This window comes from Scyliorhinus canicula, chromosome 1 (genome assembly GCF_902713615.1).
Source record: "Scyliorhinus canicula chromosome 1, sScyCan1.1, whole genome shotgun sequence".
In the NCBI taxonomy this organism is placed as follows: Eukaryota; Metazoa; Chordata; class Chondrichthyes; order Carcharhiniformes; family Scyliorhinidae; genus Scyliorhinus; species Scyliorhinus canicula.
Window position 1 is genome coordinate 74,818,046 of NC_052146.1, and position 19,769 is coordinate 74,837,814.

Below are 19,769 nucleotides of genomic sequence, written 5' to 3' on the forward strand. Positions count from 1 at the left end.
ACATGTCCGGGACTAGGATGAGTAGGTTCTTCGGGGGTGCGGACAGGTGCACCAGATGTTCGGGGAGTCCAGCGAACCACGCCCATATGTTCTGGGCATGCCCAGCACTGGAAGAATTCTGGAAGGGGGTGGCGGGGACGGTGTCGAGGGTGGTTGGATCCAGGGTCAAACCAGGGTGGGGACTCGCGATTTTTGGAGTTGCGGTAGAGCCGGGAGTGCAGGAGGCGAAAGAGGCCAATGTCCTGGCCTTTGCGTCCCTAGTAGCCCGACGAAGGATTCTGCTACAGTGGAAGGATGCAAGGCCCCCAAGCGTGGAGACCTGGATCAGTGACATGGCGGGATTTATAAAATTGGAAAAGGTCAAATTTGCCCTGAGAGGATCAATACAAGGGTTCTATAAACGATGGCAGCCTTTTCTGGACTTCCTGGCTCAGAGATAGGTAACTGGGTCAATAGCAGCAGCAACCCGGGGGGGGGGTATTATTGTAGTGTTTATTCTGTAACTTTATAGTGTGTTAATTTGCGTTGTTAAAATGCTGGGTTGTTCATGGGGATGGGGCAAATGTATATGATTGTTAATATTATTGTTATTTTCGGTATTTTACTAAGGTGCGTCAATGTTGTATAAAATCAAAATTTCTCAATAAAAATTATTTAAAAAAAAAAGGAAACTTCCTGTTAGTATTCGTCCTATCAGATCCCCTCCGGATCTTTATATCTTTCAATAAGATTACCTCTCATTCTTCTAAATTCCAATGGATGCACGCTCAGCCTGTCAAATCTTTCTTCATAAGATAAGCCGTTCATCTAAGGAATGAGTCAAATGAATCCTCTCTGAATTGCTTCCAATACAGTTAAATCCTTTTTAAAATAAGACGACCAAAACTGTACACCAAACTCCAAATGTGGTCTCACCAAGGCCCTGTGCAGCGGCACTGATAACTTTCCCACTTTTCTATTCCATTCCTCTTGCAATAAATGTGAATGTTTCATTTGCCTTCCTAATTACTTGCTGAACCTGCACACTAGCTTTTATGATGTAACCAGGACACCCAGAACCCTTTGTACCCCTGAGTTCTGCAATCTCTGACTTTTCAAATAATCTACTGACTTTTCTGTTCTCCCTGCCAAAGTGAACAAGTTCACGTTTTCCCACATTATACTTCATCTGCCATATTTCTGCCCACACTGAAGAGTAACAGCTGAGGACCTATGCCAGGAAGATTTGGCAGGAGTAAACAACCACCAGAAACCACTCACTCGCCATCGACTTTACTGCTTGCTCACCTGGCTGTCAATGAAAGTCACCGTCAGGGCAGCACGGTGGCTCAGTAGATTAACCCTGTAGCCTCACGGCGCAGAGGTCCCAGGTTCGATCCCGGCTCTGGGTCACTGTCCGTGTGGAGTTTGCACATTCTCCCCATGTTTGCGTGGGTTTCGCCCCCACAACCCAAAGATGTGCAGGCTAGGTGGATTGGCCACGCTAAATTGCCCCTTAATTGGAAAAAATGAATTGGGTACTCTAAATTAAAAAATAAATTAAAAAAATTAAAGTCACCGTCACCGGACTGACCAAGGCTTCTGTGCAGCCGCCCAACATCAGATGGTTCGCCAAGACCTTCCAGGCTGCAGCTGTGGTGCAGTCCAAACAATGGCTCACATTGTCGATGAGTGTCTGCTGATTAAACCTGAAGACAACTTAAAAGAACTCCATCTAGCCATTGGCAAGGCTATTTGTTGGCCCTGTGACAATCCACACAATAAATAAATAAGAATATAAGAAATAGGAGCAGATAAGCTCACAGTTGATCATGGGCCCACTTTCCGGCCTTACCTGTTGATTTCCCGAGAGGCCAATAATCTGCCTATCTCAGCCTTTTAATATATTCAATGATGGAGCATCCACAACCCTCCAGAGCAGAGAATTCCAAAGATTCACAAACCTATTGGTGAAGAAATTTCTCCTCATCTCGTGAGCCCAGACTGAAATTTGAACTGTGTTTTGAACCTGGATCCTGGAACATAGCATGTTAGCCCATTGAGCACTCTCAAAGACGCAAACCAACTTAATGTGTGGGCATATATTGGGCTTGGTCTTTTGCAAATAATTTTTGGGTGTTTATACGAATATTTCTTTCTTTCTTTAGTGTTTGACAAGCATTACATAAACAGAAACTTTGACCGCACCGGCCAGATGTCTGTGGTTATCACGCCTGGGGTGGGAGTATTTGAGGTTGACCGGTTGTTGATGATTCTTACCAAACAACGGATGATCGACAATGGTAAGCTTTGATAATTTGTGTAATCTTGTAATGTTCACTTGCACAGTCACGTTAAGAGGTTTGTTGTGTTTGGGGAGATATGTTGGCTGGACAGAAATTGAAGTTAACAAACAACACATTAGATCACTACACTCGCTGTGTGAGTAAGGATGAAGAGAAAGTGACATGAATTTAATCTAAGGTGGTGTGTATTATGCTCGATCAGGGTAACGTGTGAAAGGAGGAGACTGGGTAGAAAGATACACAATTGTTGTACCTGTTGTTTGAGGGCTATGGATGCAGTTTGAGAACCAAAATAGTGTCCTATGTGCACACATTCACTCTACTGCGAGTCTTGCTGGGCGCCACCTTGGTTGGCAGGACTCACAGCTGACATCTGCTGGAAGTGCAAATAATGACGCCCATCTGGTTTGACAGGCATTCTCTCTTTTTGGAGCAGCCTTTTCAGACTTCCCAAGATTTCTGCACAAGCCAGTTGCTGCCATTCATGGATGCCCCTGTAAGCCTTGCCCTTGGAATAATCTAGACTGGGAGAATGAGCAGAGGCCACGCAGATCAGGTCAAGCTGCTAGAAGAGGAGGAAAGGAGATGGCAATCTAGGCAGCCATTTTCTGTCCAAGCAATGTGTGAAAAGCGACTTGGAGTCAGACATGTGTGTCAAATGCAAGGGGTTCACAGATGTATTTGTTCCCGACATCCAGACGAACCGATTGGCTGCCTCTGTCACGTCTCTCTCTTTCTCGAACCCACTGGGTAGGTTCCCCACTCCCACTACCCGGACTTTGGAACTAATTTCTTTCTTCAATCCGTTGCGCTGAATTAATGGTTGTGCTTGTTTCTGCACAAAGGGATTGGGTGTGCTCCAGGCCAGCTAGAATGTAGAATAAGTAGCACACAGTGGAAAACAACAGCAGCAGTAGGAGTAAGTTGTCAGGATGGCCGAGTGGTCTAAGGCGCCAGACTTAAGCAGACATTGAAGACTTGATGCTTTCTTGTCACTTTCTAGGGTCGTGGGTTCAAATCCCACTCCTGACATTCACCTTTTGTGGCAGCACAGTAGCATAGTGGTTAGCACAATTGCTTCACGGCTCCAGGGTCCCAGGTTCAATTCCCGGCTTGGGTCACTGTCTGTGCGAAGTTTGCACGTTCTCCCCGTGTGTGCGTGGGTTTCCTCCGGGTGCTCCGGTTCCCTCCCACAGTCCAAAGATGTGCAGGTTAGGTGGATTGGCTATGCTAAATTGCCCTTAGTGTCCAAAATTGCCCTTAGTGTTGGGTACCCCACCCAACTGGGTTATGGGGATAGGGTGGGGGTGTGATCTTGGGTAGGGTGCTCCTTCCAAGAGCCAGTGTAGACTCGATGGGCCGAATGGCCTCCTTCACTGTAAATTCTATGATATCTATGAAACTTGTAAACCATAAGAGAGAATGGTATATGAGGAGGAGGAGGATCAAGTATGAGGACACTATCAACTTTAATTGATCCAGCTCTGCTGCTAGCCACTGGCTCAGCAATGGCTGCTCAAATAAAGGTGAGCACAGATGGGAGATTAGACATGTGGGTGTAACTGTTCCCACTCTGGCTATTGCTTGCTGCCTCTGGTTGGGCACCACCTCGTCCTGCAAGACAGAGACGTGTGTCAGTGAGTGTGGTGCAACTTGTTTGGGTGATGTGGCTGCCATGGTTGAAGAGCTGGCAGTGGATACAAGCTGTGAGGTGTGGGTATGAGCCTTGCAGTAATGTTAAGTGTGTGAGGGTGCAGTTGAGCTTTGAATGTTGGGTATGATTGCTGATTGACAGAGGTTGTAGGTACATGGGTGATGGGGCTGTGGTGAACTGAGTCTTGTGTGAGAGCAGTTGATGGGATACAGATTTGAAGATTCTTTCACGGAGCTTGACCATTTATATGAGGCATTGAACTTTTGCAGTACTGCATCTGGGTCGTCAGGGCTAGACTCGTACGTTAACTCCCACGGCTATCTGAGTATATGTCTCGAGGTTCTCCTGGTCCCCAGTAGATCTAAGATATTCCTCTTTCTTTCCATCTCCTTCATCGAGGTCTCCAGGGCAGCACTGGAAAACCTTGGAACCTGCTTTCTGCCATGTTGTGCCTGGTTAGATTAACTTCCTGTATGACTAGTAACCACTCCAGCAGTCACAATACCGTTGAAACATGCAGGCTAGCTTTAAATGGCCGTAGGACATTATGATCCCCCCACAACTGATGTGTCCATTCAGTGAACAGCTTGATTAACACTGACTGTATGAAACCATCACCCAAATGAGCAGGCAGTGGAAAGCTCAATCTATGGGAACAGGTTAATTGCACATCATGATTCCTGCAGCCGTTTTCAATTTAGTTCCCTGCAAGTCGTCCCCAACTTTATTATATTCAGTTTTTTCTTTTAGCCTGTCCAATCATAGTCTCATCGTGAGTCATTGAAGGGTGAGAGAGTGAACATTCTTCATTCCCACCAATACTGTTCTGAAACTGGCCTCTCGATCAGCATGGTCAGTACAATCTTCCTGATTTCTCTGTGGGGAATGAGTGCTGTCAGGCAGCTACCCAGGATATGACTGTGTGTCTGAGATTGAAAGGCAGGGAGATGAAGTAACTTGGGTATAGAGCAGAATCCTATATTCCACTATTGTACAGCTCGCCAGCCTGCCTTCTAAATATGCTGCCCAGGCATCAGATTCTTTTGGGGCAGAGGTGGGAGTGCAGGCAACAGGGTGTCCTCTGCCCTCCCTTCCCCTCCAAAGAGCTAAGGAGGTTGCCAGTTGTGGAGGCAGGTTGGATGGAAGACCTGCCTCAGGGACCTGATATTGTGTTGAACATTTAAAATAAGGAATAAAACATGAAACATCCCTCACCAGGCCCACACTCTCCCCCGTGCTCCATCCATGCCAACCTATGCATCCCCATATACCCTGCCAACTTACCCAGCATCTACCATGGGCAGACTTCAGGACCCATGCAGAAATAAGACAAAATAAAATTCTAAATATCTATTTCACACTTCACTATATTGAAAAAACATTCACATTCATAAAAAAATATTTACTGGAATTACATTCCTACATAAGCCTTCTAACAACAAACATTTCATTTGATTGCATAATTCCTTGTAACAACAAGCACTGGAATTCATAGTCACAGTCTGTAACCACATGTAGTGGTCAATCAAACTGATAATGGATATTTGTGAAATACATCGTGCAGCAGTAATCTAATAATGGTAACCCTCCAGTTCATGTTAACAAGAGTGAAATAGCGAGCAATGATTTTTTTAAAAAATGCAAACATTTCTTCCCCCAAACATTTAAAAGACAGGACAACAGCCTTTGACAGGTGCTTTGGCAGTTTTAATAATTAATTTTCATAGGTTTGTTGCGTAGCTCCAACGAGCGTGACAATTAATGAGTTTATGCATTTTTTGCACGCATTCATACCTACTTTCAACAATCCCAAAGACACCTGACCCTCCCCAAAGGTGTCCTGGGACCAGATCCAAAGGGGTACCTCACCTGTCCAACAAATCCACAATGTTCACACTTTCTCTTACCTTGTCAACTCTGTACACTTGGGTTTCACACTCCTGGGCTACCAAAATACCCCTTCAATGGAGACAGTTGATGATTTTGATGGCTAACTGCCTTCAGTAAACCGTGCATGTGTGAAACATTCCTGCCTCCATGAAAACAGTAAGTGCCCTGTTTGGAGGCGGGACGTACGATTTTCAGACACCTCTACCGTTATCACAAGGATGGAGAGGTTCTCTGTTGCAAACAAAATTCAGGCCTAGGGCTCTCAGACAAAGAGTGGAGAACCTGGGACACCTCTTTTTTTTTAAGAAAAACTGTTAGTTCCCAATGACTTTAAAAAAAACTTTTTTTCTTTTACGTAGGTATTGGTGGTGACCTGGTGTGTATGGGTGAGCAGCCCCTTCACGCTGTGCCATTGTTTAAGGTAAGTGAAGCTGCATGACTCAATCATGTAACTGTGGGTACAAACTGATACCTGTTTAAAGTGACACACATGATCAAAATGGCACAGAAATCTGTGAAGTTTTAAAATTTTGTATGAAGTATTCTGCCTCATCGTGCGGTAAAATAGTGGTTCACAATTGGAAAACCGTTACTGACTCAGTTTATAGATGAGAGCCGTTGATTTCTGGTGATGAGGGAGGGGGTGTCAACGGTGTGTAAATCTGCCACCGAGCTAATTTTGCCAATTTCCTGATGGATAGGGTGATCCCAGCTGAGCAAACATTTGGAGACCACTCGGTGCTTTTTGCTGGGCCTCAGCCTTGGCTCTGGTCAACGTGTAAAGTAAATGTGGTGTTTGCAGAGACACCGTACGCTTTACATCAGGCAAATGGAAACTACTTATCTGAAGAGTTCGTCAGTGACGGGAACAGCCATTCAGCCCGTCAAGCCTGTTCTGCTCGTCAGTTGGATCGTGGCTGATCTTTGCTTTAATTTAATCTTCCAGGGCAGCACGGTGGCACAGTGATTAGCACTGCCTACACTGCTGAGGTCCCAGGTTCGATCCCGGCCCGGGTCACTGTCCGTGTGGAGTTTGCACATTCTCCCCGTGTCTGCGTGCGTTTCCCCCCACAACCCAAAGATGTGTAGGTTAGGTGGATTGGCCATGCTAAATTGCCCCTTTAATTGTACAAAAAATTATTGGGTACTCTAAATTTTTTTTAAAAATGTAATCTTCCCACCACGGTTGCATCATCCTTGATACCCTGCCTGAACAAATATCTCTCCAACTCCATTTTCAAACTTTCACTGAATCCTCAGCCTCAACAGCTTCTTGGAGGTGAGGATTTCAGATTTCCACCACTTTTTTTTGTGAAGTGCTGCCGGACACCAAACCTGAGTAGCCGACTTCAAATTTTAAGATAATGACCCCTTGATCTGGGTTTTTCCCCCTCCAGAAATGATTTCTCGCTACCTGGCATATCAAATCCTGAAGCATGTCAATTTGGTCACCCTCCTATACTTGAGGGAATAGATCTGCAACCTGTCCTGAAAATAACTCTGTTCACACTTTTATCACTCGAATTAATTAGGCCAACATCTTCTTCCTGAGGTTCAGTATCTGGAACTGCACAGACAACAGACGACCCAGAATAAATTCAGTTTATGAAACAACCTGATGAGAACTAGTTCAGCTCTATCAGCAGAAAAAATAGTTGCATCATTAATGGACTGATAAACAAGCACAATATGCTCAAGGCGAAAGAGATTAATGCACAGGTCTTGTTTAGTTGGCTGACTGAGGAACCTTTGGGTGCATCATCACGATGCCAAGGGAGCAGCTGTCTTCTAGCTCTCTGATAATGTGTCTACAAGAAACAAACTTGGATTGATCACGCCCTGATAGAATGGAGTGTAAAGACACTCTGTTCAATTCTCTGTCTTGAGCAGTTGGTGTTGGGGAGGAACATCCCCATAGTCAGAGGGATAGGCAGGGATTTGCCTCTGGGAATCCTCCAGCATTCTTGGAAGATGTGGGAGCTGTATGAAGATCCTGCATTTAAATAATCAGTCAAGTCTTACTTCGTGAGTTACAACTTGGACGTGTTGCAAATGTTGTAAATGTTGTATTTTAGACTGAGATACCATTCAGATAAGACTCTTTGGAAGTGCCTTAAAGGTGTTAAATAAATGCAAATGCTGATTTGAATGTTAGATGGCAACAGTTTCATCTTAAGATGCGCATTGAGAACTAAAAAGTCTTGCCACTCCTCCACAATCAGCTTTCATAACAAAATTAGCATGAAAGCTACTTAACCTGAATTTCACAGGCAATTATAATGGTGTATTGTCTGTTTGCCATCTATTGCATATGATAGTTTTCAGCTCAGCCAAAGCCCATAAATCTAATGTGTGTTTTTGGATGAGATATCTGTTTACTGTAAGCATTGCTTTTGATGAAGACAACGCCATAGATCAAAAAACCCTTTTGCAGTATCTTCATCCTGAAGGCATGTCAAAAGCTGGATTGATATTAATGACATGAAAATTAATTTACTCACTGAGCTTCTTCAGAACAATGCATCGTTGATTCTCCAGGCAAACTAGTACTTGATCAGAAATGGATACTTGAATGGCTCTGAATTTTTAGCCGATGAAGGAAGGCAGTGCGTAGCTGAGCCATTCACACGGGAGTACATTATCACGACACCCTGAGCAAGCGAATGGTCAATTCCAGCCCCACTCATCCCAGAGTCACAACACTGGTGAATTAACCAATAATTCTTATAAAATACCCAAAGTCTTTGGTCCTTAGTTACCCTAATAATTACAGCCACTAGGTTTGTAAGTTTAAAAACAACTATTGTTTATTTGTAACCAGAACTGTAATGAAATACGCAACAAATACAGTTGGTTAACAATTAATACCTGGGGCAGCATGGTGGCGCAGTGGTTAGCACTGCTGCGTACGGCACTGAGGATAAGGTTCTATCCCAGCCCCGGGTCACTGTCTCTGTGGAGTTTGCACATTCTGCCCGTGTCTGCCTGGGTCTCGCCCCCACAGCCCAAAGATGTACAGGTTAGGTGGATTGGCCACGCTAAATTGACCCTTAATTGGAAACAAATAATTGGCTACTCTAAATTTATTTAAAAAACAATTAATGCCTAACTACTACTTTAACTGGCCCCCTCACCCTTTTTATTTATATATAAATATTCTATATAAACACACACACACAAAAACACAAGACAGATAAACACAAGAGTGGTGGAAAGGGGTAAAAAAAAAGCACAAATGAAAGGGAACAGAGTCTTTGCCTCAGATGATGCTTTGCACTCACAGCAAGTTTACAGATTAAGGTCTTTGTTTTTGCAGCCTGTAGTGGTCACTCTGGTAGTTTAAGAAGTACCTTACTCACAACATTCCTGGAAAGGCAGAGTCATTTTTATCACACCTTTTGCTTTCAGCTCTAGTCTCAAGAATCCAACACCCACAGGCCTATTGGAGAGAAAGATAGACATCACCGCAGGCTTTCTGGAGAGTGTTTAGTTGGATCTTTTTACCTCCGTGCTGCCGAGATCGAAACTGAAATGTCCTTTGGTCTCTGAACCATTTCAGTGGTTTAAGATCCAATCACCACCTGCTCCTGGGCAAAGTACAGCTTTTTGGGCCAATTGATTAGCCACCAGCCAAATCAATTAAATGAAGTCCGAGCCCATCTCTGTCACTGGTACCGACCAGTCTACAACTCCAGTTTAAACCAACAGAGGCTTCTGCTTGAATTAAAGACACAAGCGACATGCCTTAAAGACACCTTAAAGACACTTGTCCATTGATCATCCATGGATCAAAAATGTAACAGCAAAAATCAATGAAAGGGGAAATAAGGGAATAAACAAGAAAGAGCTTTACAATATACTGAATGATTTAACCTCAACTGGGGCTGGGGAAATGATTACGATGCTTGGCTATCCAGTGACGTTTGCTAACTGCCCTGCACCACCTCTGTGGCTATCGGTCAGACCAGGATTGGGCTTGTTGTGCCCCTTTATCACATGACCAAGTAGCCTGCTAACAATAACCAGCAGCAACCTACATTTACATAGCACTTTCAACATGGCAAAAGCATTTTCAGACAAAAACAGTGACAACGGAACAAAGTAGCAGACATGGGAAAATGATGTTGAAGTTAGGCTTGAAGGAGGCAAGAGAAATGGAGACCTATAGGGAGGTGATTCCTGAGCTCGGGAGCGAGACAACTGAAGATCTGATTGTAAATGGCTGGATGGAGGAAATTTGAAATTCATAAGACCAATAATGGAGGTTTGCAGAGATCTCTGAGGGTTGTAGGGCTGGAGCAGGTGACAGAGCTGGGGAGGGGTTAGAATTTTAAAAGCGAGGCATTGGTGCTGGGTTGTTTGCTATTTGTTGAACTATATTGGATTGCGCCTTCAGAACAGGAGGAGTTAATGGCGAAAGACTGTCACAAAAAGAAACACTTAACTTGAAAGCAAAATATAACAGATTCTGCAAATCTGAAATAAAAACAAAGTGCTGGAAATACTCCGATCTGGCAGCACCTGTGAAGGGAAAACAGATTTTTAAAAAAATTTACTGTACCCAATTATTTTTTCCAATTAATGGGCTATTTAGCGTGGCCAATCCACCTACCCTGCACGTGTTTGGGTTGTGAGCGTGGAATCCACGCAAACACGGGGGGAATGTGCAAACTCCACATGGACAGTGACCCAGGGCTGGGATCGAACCTGGGACCTCGGTGCCATGAGGCAGGAGAGCTAACCACTGCGCCGCCGTGCTGCCCCTGAGAGAAACAGATTTAACGTTTTGAATCGGATATAATTTTCAGGTAGTGCAGCCCTAGTCCAGTGTTTGCAATGCTTCCGCCGTCCCAGCCGAGTGTTTGCGGCTCCGTCCCAGCCGAGTGTTTGCGGCTCGGTCCCAGCCGAGTGTTTGCGGCTCGGTCCCAGCCGAGTGTTTGCGGCTCGGTCCCAGCCGAGTGTTTGCGGCTCGGTCCCAGCCGAGTGTTTGCGGCTCGGTCCCAGCCGAGTGTTTGCGGCTCCGTCCCAGCCGAGTGTTTGCGGTTCCGTCCCAGCCGAGTGTTTGCGGCTCCGTCCCAGCCGAGTGTTTGCGGCTCCGTCCCAGCCGAGTGTTTGCGGCTCCGTCCCAGCCGAGTGTTTGCGGCTCCGTCCCAGCCGAGTGTTTGCGGTGCCGTCCCAGCCGAGTGTTTGCGGCGCCGTCCCAGCCGAGTGTTTGCGGCTCCGTCCCAGCCGAGTGTTTGCGGCTCCGTCCCAGCCGAGTGTTTGCGGCTCCGTCCCAGCCGAGTGTTTGCGGCTCCGTCCCAGCTGAGCTGAGTGTTTGCGGCTCCGTCCCAGCCGAGTGTTTGCAGCTCCGTCCCAGCCGAGCGTTTGTGGCACTGCCGCCCCATCCGAGTGTTTGCGGCTCCGTCCCAGCCGAGTGTTTGCGGCACCGTCCCAGCCGAGTGTTTGCGGCTCCGTCCCAGCCGAGTGTTTGCGGCTCCGTCCCAGCCGAGCGTTTGCGGCTCCGTCCCAGCCGAGCGTTTGCGGCTCCGTCCCAGCCGAGTGTTTGTGGCACTGCCGCCCCAGCCGAGCGTTTGCGGCTCCGTCCCAGCCGAGTGTTTGCGGCTCCGTCCCAGCCGAGTGTTTGCGGCTCCGTCCCAGCCGAGTGTTTGCGGCTCCGTCCCAGCCGAGTGTTTGCGGCTCCGTCCCAGCCGAGCGTTTGCGGCTCCGTCCCAGCCGAGCGTTTGCGGCTCCGTCCCAGCCGAGTGTTTGCGGCTCCGTCCCAGCCGAGTGTTTGCGGCTCCGTCCCAGCCGAGCGTTTGCGGCTCCGTCCCAGCCGAGTGTTTGCGGCTCCGTCCCAGCCGAGCGTTTGTACCGCCGCAGCCGCCCCAGCCGAGTATTTGTGGTGCCAACTCTTATTACTTCTTTCTTCTGTAGGTCATCTTGGAGAGAAATTCATCGTTCTGCTTCATTCGTTGGCTTCCACCATGAGCATAAGAACATAAGAACATAAGAACTAGGAGCAGGAGTAGGCCATCTGGCCCCTCGAGCCTGCTCTGCCATTCAATGAGATCATGGCTGATCTTTTGTGGACTCAGCTCCACTTTCCGGCCCGAACACCATAACCCTTAATCCCTTTATTCTTCAAAAAACTATCTATCTTTATCTTAAAAACATTTAATGAAGGAGCTTCAACTGCTTCAGTGGGCAAGGAATTCCATAGATTCACAACCCTTTGGGTGAAGAAGTTCCTCCTGTTGGGGTTATTCATGCCAATTGCAAATATGTCCAAGTATAGTCCATTCAGCTATTACACAACCCTTCATTTTTATGCACAAGGAACGGTGCACTTGATTTTGGCCATATTTGTGATTAACAGGAATGGGCTTGTGTCCCCAGTCTTCCCATTGTTGTTAGTTACTGCAGGTACAGGTCACAATCATATTTCATCAGCTGCACCAGGTGTTCAACCTGTTGCACCCATTCCCATAAAAAAAATTGAAATTTGTAATAACATTGCTTGAATTTGAGTGGCATTGTTTTATTTTTGTATAAATTCCCTTTACGAGAATTCGGAGTAATTTGCATTTTGTTTAAACAGTGTGGTCGGTATTGATGCCTAAAGCACAACAAAGTCTTTTCAACCGTGTAGTAAAGCTATACTTAGTTTACCAATTCAATCCCATTAAGAGTTTTATTATCCTCACTAAAATTTATGGCTTTTGTCGTCATGGCTTGGAAACTATATGGAGTCGAAGTACAAGATGGAGTTGGAAACCTGAAGATTGGGAGATGTGACCGTTCCCATTAGATATGGTGCATTGTGTTTTTTTAAGAGGAACCCATTTAATAGTGAATGATAAATTACACTCTTGAGCGCCTACTCAGAAAATCATATTTCAGAATTAGTGGGAAATGACAACCTTAAGTAATGAGGATTTTCATGCAAGGCTGTTTATTGAAGTGCAACAGATACTTGCAGGACCTGGAAAAAAAAAGCAGTCCCCATTTAGAAGTCTCCAAGCTTCATGTTACTCACTCTCGTGTATCTCACACTCACACTTCAATTTGCCCATGTATCCATGTATTGGGGGCAGCACGGTAGCATGGTGGTTAGCATAAATGCTTCACAGCTCCAGGGTCCCAGGTTCGATTCCCGGCTGGGTCACTGTCTGTGTGGAGTCTGCACGTCCTCCCCGTGTGTGCGTGGGTTTCCTCCGGGTGCTCCGGTTTCCTCCCACAGTCCAAAGATGTGCGGGTTAGGTGGATTGGCCATGCTAAATTGCCCGTAGTGTCCTAAAGATTAACGTTAAGGGGGGGTTGTTGGGTTATGGGTATAGGGTGGATACGTGGGTTTGAGTGGGGTGATCATTGCTCGGCACAACATCGAGGGCCGAAGGGCCTGTTCTGTGCTGTACTATTCTATGTTCTATGTATCCACATCCACCACCTTCCTGTCGGTCTGTTTCATATATTAAACCTGGAAAATGCTGGAAATACCAGTCATGCAACATCTGCGAAAAGAGAAATCGATAAATTAATGTTTTACGCAATGGCCTTTTGTCAGAACTCGTGATCGTAGAATCCCTACCATGCAAATGGAAGCCATTTGGCCCATTGAGTGTGCACAAACTCTCCAAGAGAGCTCTCTACCTAGTCCCATTTGGCCACCCTATCCCCATAACCTGCACATCCTTGGACACTAAGGGCAATTTAGCATGGCCAATCCACCTAACCTGCACATCTTTGGAATGTGGGAGGAAACCAGAGCACCCGGAGGAAACCTACGCAGACAAGGGGAGAAAGTGAAAACTCCACACAGTTACCCAAAGTTGGAATTGAGGCAGCAGTGCTGACCACTGCTAGTGTCCCACCCATGTTATGACATTGAATCGGTTGCTTGGCGTGTAAGCTGCCATCCACTGCATGTTCAATTGGTTCCGCTTCAACTCATTGTAACTAATGGCTGCATCCACATCTTGCAATCTTCATTTCATTTTGTATTTGAACTGATGAGTCTCATGCCTTCTGGTGAGCAGAACACAGACTGTTTCAGATGGTTATTTCCCTGGGTGTAAACTCATTCAATCTGAATTGTCTGTACACCTGCCATGTGCCAAGAAGCAAACTTATATGTTTACGGTACCTCTCTGTTCCAAAGTTCCATTTGAACCTGTTTTTGAAGTGTGACCCGGGCACGCTGCTGAGTGTAATATACCATAAACTGCATAAAGTGGTTTCCTTTTTTAAATTCATTAGCTGGATGTGGGCATCACTGGCAAGGGCAAAGTTCATTGCCTAACCCTACTTGCTCTTGAGAAGCGGGAGATGAACAGTCACCTAGAAACGCTGCAGGAGTGTACTCTAGGTACTGCCCCAGATCTATTTGGGAGGATGTTCAAGTATTTTGGACCAATGACAATGAAGGAATGGCAATTTGTTTCCAAGTCAGAATGATGTGTGCCTTGGAGGGGAACTTTGTAGGCAGTAGTACAGAACAAACTTCTCATTTGGTGCAAGAGCAGGCACTTCTGTCCCTCGTGTCTGCTCTGCCCCCACCAACAAGCAGCAAGCGAATTGAATATGTGAGGCCAACTTAAGCCTCACCCGCCCATTGGTAACAGCTGAGACTGGGTGCATTGCTGGTTTTACACCCTCCCCCACTTCACTCTCCACTGTAAAGTGATATTGGTCAGTGTGCAAATCGAGTGTTCCACCCGATCCTGTGGATTTCCTGCCTGGCACATTAGGTTAAAATTATTATTTTTTTGTTGTAAATTTTGAGTACGCAATAATTTTTTCCTATTAAGGGCAGTGTAGAATGGGAAATCCTGCACATCGTTTTGATTGTGGGGTGAGACCCACACAGACACGGGGAGGTTGTGCAAACTCCACACAGACAGTGACCCAGGGCTGGGATCGAACCCGTGTCCTCGCCGCCGTGACCCAGCAGTGATAACTGCTGTGCCACCGTGCTGCCTGAAAATTATTCTTCAATATTTTAAAAATCTATTATTTTTCTCCAGAAATATCATGGTGTGTCATTAATGTAAAATATTAAAATTCTTCCTCTTTTTAACAGCTGCACAATCGAAATGTCCCTGGAGATTCTCGTCTGGGTGACGATTACAATATTCCCCACTGGATAAACCACAGGTTGGTAGTAGTTTCCTACAGTTTCCTCTGTTTGTGATGTAGATGTGCTGTGATTGAAGTTGTTGGTTTGCTACAGAGTGAATACTGAGTGCCGTGGCTCACTGGCAGCACTCGCATCTTTGTGTCAGAGGGCGTGGGTTCACTCCAGAGATTTGAGCACGTAATCCAGGTTGTCGCTTCATCGTCATATTGAGAGAGTGTTGCACTGTCGGAGATGCCGTCTAGAATGAGAGGTCATGGATATAAGTTACAATCGTAGATTTAAAACTGAGATGAGGAGGAAGTACTTCTCGCTGATGGTGGCGAATTTATGGGACTCGCTGCCCCATAGTGGGGTGGAATCTGAGTCATTAACTGGTTTCAAGAAGGGGATAGATATAAAAACGGGTTAAAGCGATATGGCCAACAGGTGGAGAGGTCGATTTGAAACCAGGAAGAGATCAGCCATGATCTGATTCAATGGCCGAGCAATCTCGAAGATCTGAATCGCCTACTTCAGCTCCTAATTCCTATGTTCCTTTCAAAAGACAAGTTAGACAATGGGCCAGTCTGCATTTAGGGTGGGCGTAAATGCCTCATGGCACTATTCAAATGAGAGCGTGCAGTTTTCCGCTGTCTGGAACAATAAAGTGAGATAACGAGAAGGCAGAAAGCAAGAACTCGCATTTATATAACATCTTTCATAACCTCGAGACATCCCAAAGCATTTTACCACCATCACTAAAACAGATAATCTGGTCATTATCACATTTCTGTTTGTGGGCGTATGCTGTAAATCGGCTGTTATATTTCCCATGTTCCCATGCAACAGTGACTACACTTCAAAGATGCATTGGTTGTAAAATGCTTTGGGATGTCTTGAAGTTATGAAAGGTGCTATATCAATGCGCTTGTTTTCCCGCCGTCTCACTTTCCCACCTAACCTTTTTGGACACTAAGGGCAATTTATCATGGTGAATCCACTTAACCTGCACATTTTGAACTGAGAGAGGAAACCGGCACACATGGAAGAAACCCACGCAGACACTGGGAGAACATGCAGACTCCACACAGACAATGACCCAAGCCGGGAATCGAACCTAGGAACCTGGAGCTGTGAAGCAACAGTGCTAAATGTAATTGTTAAAAACATTGGGAGAGCTCTGCTGTCAGCTCTATAAGCACCAACAGGGAGATCCAGTCAAATGTGTCGCTAGGCTCCAGATCCTCAACTCTAGTGGACAATACCCACTGGTCCCACTTCCTCCTGGATCAGACCCCTGCTTCATTACAACTGAGAGGATCTTGAAAGAAATACATTCACTAAACTGATAGAGGCAGACATAAAGGGTAAAGAAGTGTGGTAACAAGGGAGAACAGACGTTATATGTGTAGTGGAGAGAATTTCTGAGACTCTGCTTTTATATTAGCTTTGTTTTAACTGGAGTTTGACGAGGACATAATCTGAATCAATTCCACTTGTTTACACTGCTCATTATTGGTCACTCGAGCTGCACGAGATTTAAGAGGAATAATTGCTGGGATGCTGGTCTCTGAATTAAAGCATGCCCAAGTATAAAAGCAGCCAGTGTGGGCGGCATGGGACCACAGTGGTTAACACTGTTGCTTCACAGCGCCAGGGACCTGGATTCAATTCCCGGCTGGGTCACTGTCTGTGCAGAGTCTGCATGTTCTCCCTGTGTTTGTGTGGGTTTCCTCCGGTTGCTCCGGTTTCCTCCCACAAGTCCCAAAAGATGTGTTGTTGGGTAATTTGGACATTTTGAATTCTCCCGCTGTGTACCCGGACAGGTGCTAGAATGTGGTAACTAGGGGATTTTCACAGTAACTTCATTGCAGTGTTAATGTAAGCCTACTTGTGACAATAATGAAGATTATTATTAAAGTAAGGACAAATGTATCAGAATCACCCAGAAGGAGAAGTGTATCAGAGTAACACGGGATGAATGGGAGAAAATTGGAATCGAAAAGAAAGACTTGCATTTATATTGAGCCTTTTACACCGACCGACTGGACATCTCAAAGTACATTACAGCTAATAAGTCATTTTTGAAGTGTAGATGCTGCTGTAATACATGAAATGAGTGGATTAGAGAGTGGGGTAGAAAGAGAGAGTTGTAGAATTGGAGGCCTGATTTTTATTTTTGTGCATGGACTTTTCCAGGAGGTGATCAGCTTGTCTATAAGTCACATGGGTGCGCCCTCCCTCAATCCCCGCCAAATCTTTTTGCGGCATTCTTTCTGCTCTCTGTCTTGCCACAATTGATAACTGTTGCAATCTCTCTATTCTTCTGTTGGCATGGATGGTTGTAACATGCTGCAAGACCAGAGGTAGAGATAGTGGATAGAGCTGATAAACCCAATCACAATTTGCAATGAAGAACTCAATCCACTTAGCCATTTGTAACATAAGAATAGCAAATCACTGTGGATGCTGAAATCTGAACCAGAGACAGAAAATGCTGGAAAATCTCAGCAGGTCTGTGTAACATTAAACAAAAATATGTTTTTATTTGGTGTTTTAAACCAATGTCCACATTTTGGGAAAATTCCTGTTGGACTGATGTGGCCTCATTGTTTCATTTGCAGCTTCTACACGTCCAAGAGTCAGTTGTATTATCATAGTTTCACTCCTCGTATTAAACTTGCAGCAAGAAAGGTGAGTTGATATCTGGCTGAAGATGCACTGTAGTAGCATTTGAAAAATGAGAGTTATTAACTTCTGCCTCCTATTAAAGTCTGCCGTTATTCATCCAAAGTAATATGTTAGCTTTTTGTATATGATGCATAGCATTTTTTTGGCTGCAATTATTTCTAATTTAGTGACAATAGAATGTTCCTCAGAAGACATTCGGGAGGAACCAGCATTTAATATAACTGAATGCCGACAGACTGGAAGGTTCTAGATGGGCGACACGGTGGTGCAGTGGTTAACACTGCTGCCTCACGGCACCGAGCATCCGGGTTCGATCTCGGCCCTGCGTCACTGTCCGTGTGGAGTTTGCACATTCTCCCTGTGCCTCCGTGGGTCTCACCTCCACGACCCAAAGATGTGCAGGGTAGGTGGAGTGAACACGCTAAATTGCCTCTTAATTGGAAAAAAATGAATTGGGCACTTTAAAAATTAAAAAAAAAAGAAGGTTCCTGATTTTTTTTGGTTCCAAGCTGAGTTAGCTGATCTGTGTTGGAGCAGTGGATTGCTCCACTGCGAAGGAAAGAGAAAGTACAGCCAGGTTTGCTGATTGCTATTCGGCACTTGCTTGTGGAAAGTGTATGGTTTCCGGAGTCTGATTGAGTTTTAATCATCGTGGTGACTGCAGATGGGCCATTAGTATAAAAGGGTGGTTGAAGATATGGCTTTGGGTTATTCTAGTCCAGCATTTTAAAAAGGTTAATCTCATTTTACATTCACCAGCACTTCCAAAAGCTATTTACTGTGATTGCGTCCATTGGCTTCCCATTTGCAGTTGGTATAAATACACTATCCCCCAGTCTAACTGTTCAGTCTAAGCCTTTGCCCTGGTCCGTCCTACAAGAAGGATATTTCCAACCCAACTTTTTTGTTTCATTTCCGAGGATGACAGGTTATCTTTTGATCTATGTTTTGCTTTGACGAGGAGGTTTGCTGAATGTAAAATTCAATTCCCAGTATTTTATGCAGCTCTTGGATTTTGATTTCTTGTATTGAGGTCACTTCACTGAAATCTGCAGACTGTCTTGCATCTGCTCTGTTTTTCTAGGCTCCAGCAGAGAAAGGCAAGAATAATAAAGATAACAGTAAGTGTTTGCATTGTCTCGTATTCTTCCATGGTCATGGAAACAGCAAGCCCTTTGTTGACGTTGATATTGGGCCCCCAGCAGTGACCTATCGGTCAAAATTACAGATGTTGTTATGTTGGAGGTTTTTTGGCTCCCTGTGGGAGGGCTTGCTGGAGCGTGTCTTTCAGCTTTCAACCGGTCAATAACACTCTTGCCTTTTAACTCAAGAAGAGGATTGAACGATACTGCAGGCATTCATTAACAGCAGGAAAAAAAACTTTACAGGAGCACACAGGTTTAGCTCTCTTGGCTAAATCGCTGGCTTTAAAAGCAGGCCAGCAGCACGGTTCGATTCCCGTACCAGCCTCCCCGGACAGGCGCCGGGATGTGGCGACTAGGGGCTTTTCACAGTAACTTCATTGAAGCCTACTCGTGATAATAAGTGATTTTCATTTTCATTTCATATTGAGGCTAGAGTTGGCAATTCTGCTGGGGTGGATGCCGGGAGGTATCGTTACTGGCTCGAAGCACACACACACACACACACACACACACACACATTTTCACCTTTGACCCATTCGCCCACACTGTTTGGATGGGGAACAGACTCTGTTTAACTGGATTCACCTTTACTCTTTGTGATGGCTCTTATAATCGCCAGCTCCAAACTTTTACCATTGATAAATGGATGTCGATTATAGGGGCATAACCAGAAGTGTTTTCTCTAGGGCTGCTTCCACCAGTATCCTGGAGTTCCATCTTCCAATTACTGAGACCCCAGGCAAATCCTGGACAGTTGGAAACCCAAGCTGAGGCGTACCTTTTTCAAGGTTTTGTATGTCTGATTTGTCACCTCCTGCTGGAAAGGTACACACTCACATAGGCGTCAAGCGAGGACTGGGTGGGATTTGGTTGTAGTGCCACCCCACATGGACAAATGGCATTCTAACATTTATTGTTACAATGAATTCTAACCATTTGGGCGAGGAAAAAGGAGGCTTCCAAAATCTGAGCATTGATAGTTCACAAAAATCTGCACCGTCAGCAGA

The 19,769-nt window shown here is 45.3% G+C and overlaps 1 protein-coding gene and 1 non-coding gene across 4 annotated transcripts in view; both read left to right on the forward strand.

The window, feature by feature from the left end:
* depdc5 (DEP domain containing 5, GATOR1 subcomplex subunit) overlaps positions 1-19,769 on the forward strand; it is a 253,508-nt gene that overhangs the window by 57,869 nt on the left and 175,870 nt on the right. For all 3 annotated transcript variants that reach the window (XM_038793299.1, XM_038793316.1, XM_038793307.1), the window contains exons 14-18: positions 2,148-2,282; positions 6,189-6,250; positions 14,891-14,964; positions 17,551-17,620; positions 18,702-18,738. In XM_038793299.1, coding sequence (XP_038649227.1) covers positions 2,148-2,282; positions 6,189-6,250; positions 14,891-14,964; positions 17,551-17,620; positions 18,702-18,738 — 378 coding nt within the window. The remainder of the gene's footprint in view (positions 1-2,147; positions 2,283-6,188; positions 6,251-14,890; positions 14,965-17,550; positions 17,621-18,701; positions 18,739-19,769) is intronic.
* On the forward strand, positions 3,212-3,317 carry trnal-uaa. The gene is made up of 2 exons: positions 3,212-3,249; positions 3,283-3,317. It is a non-coding gene; the product is annotated as a tRNA-Leu (tRNA).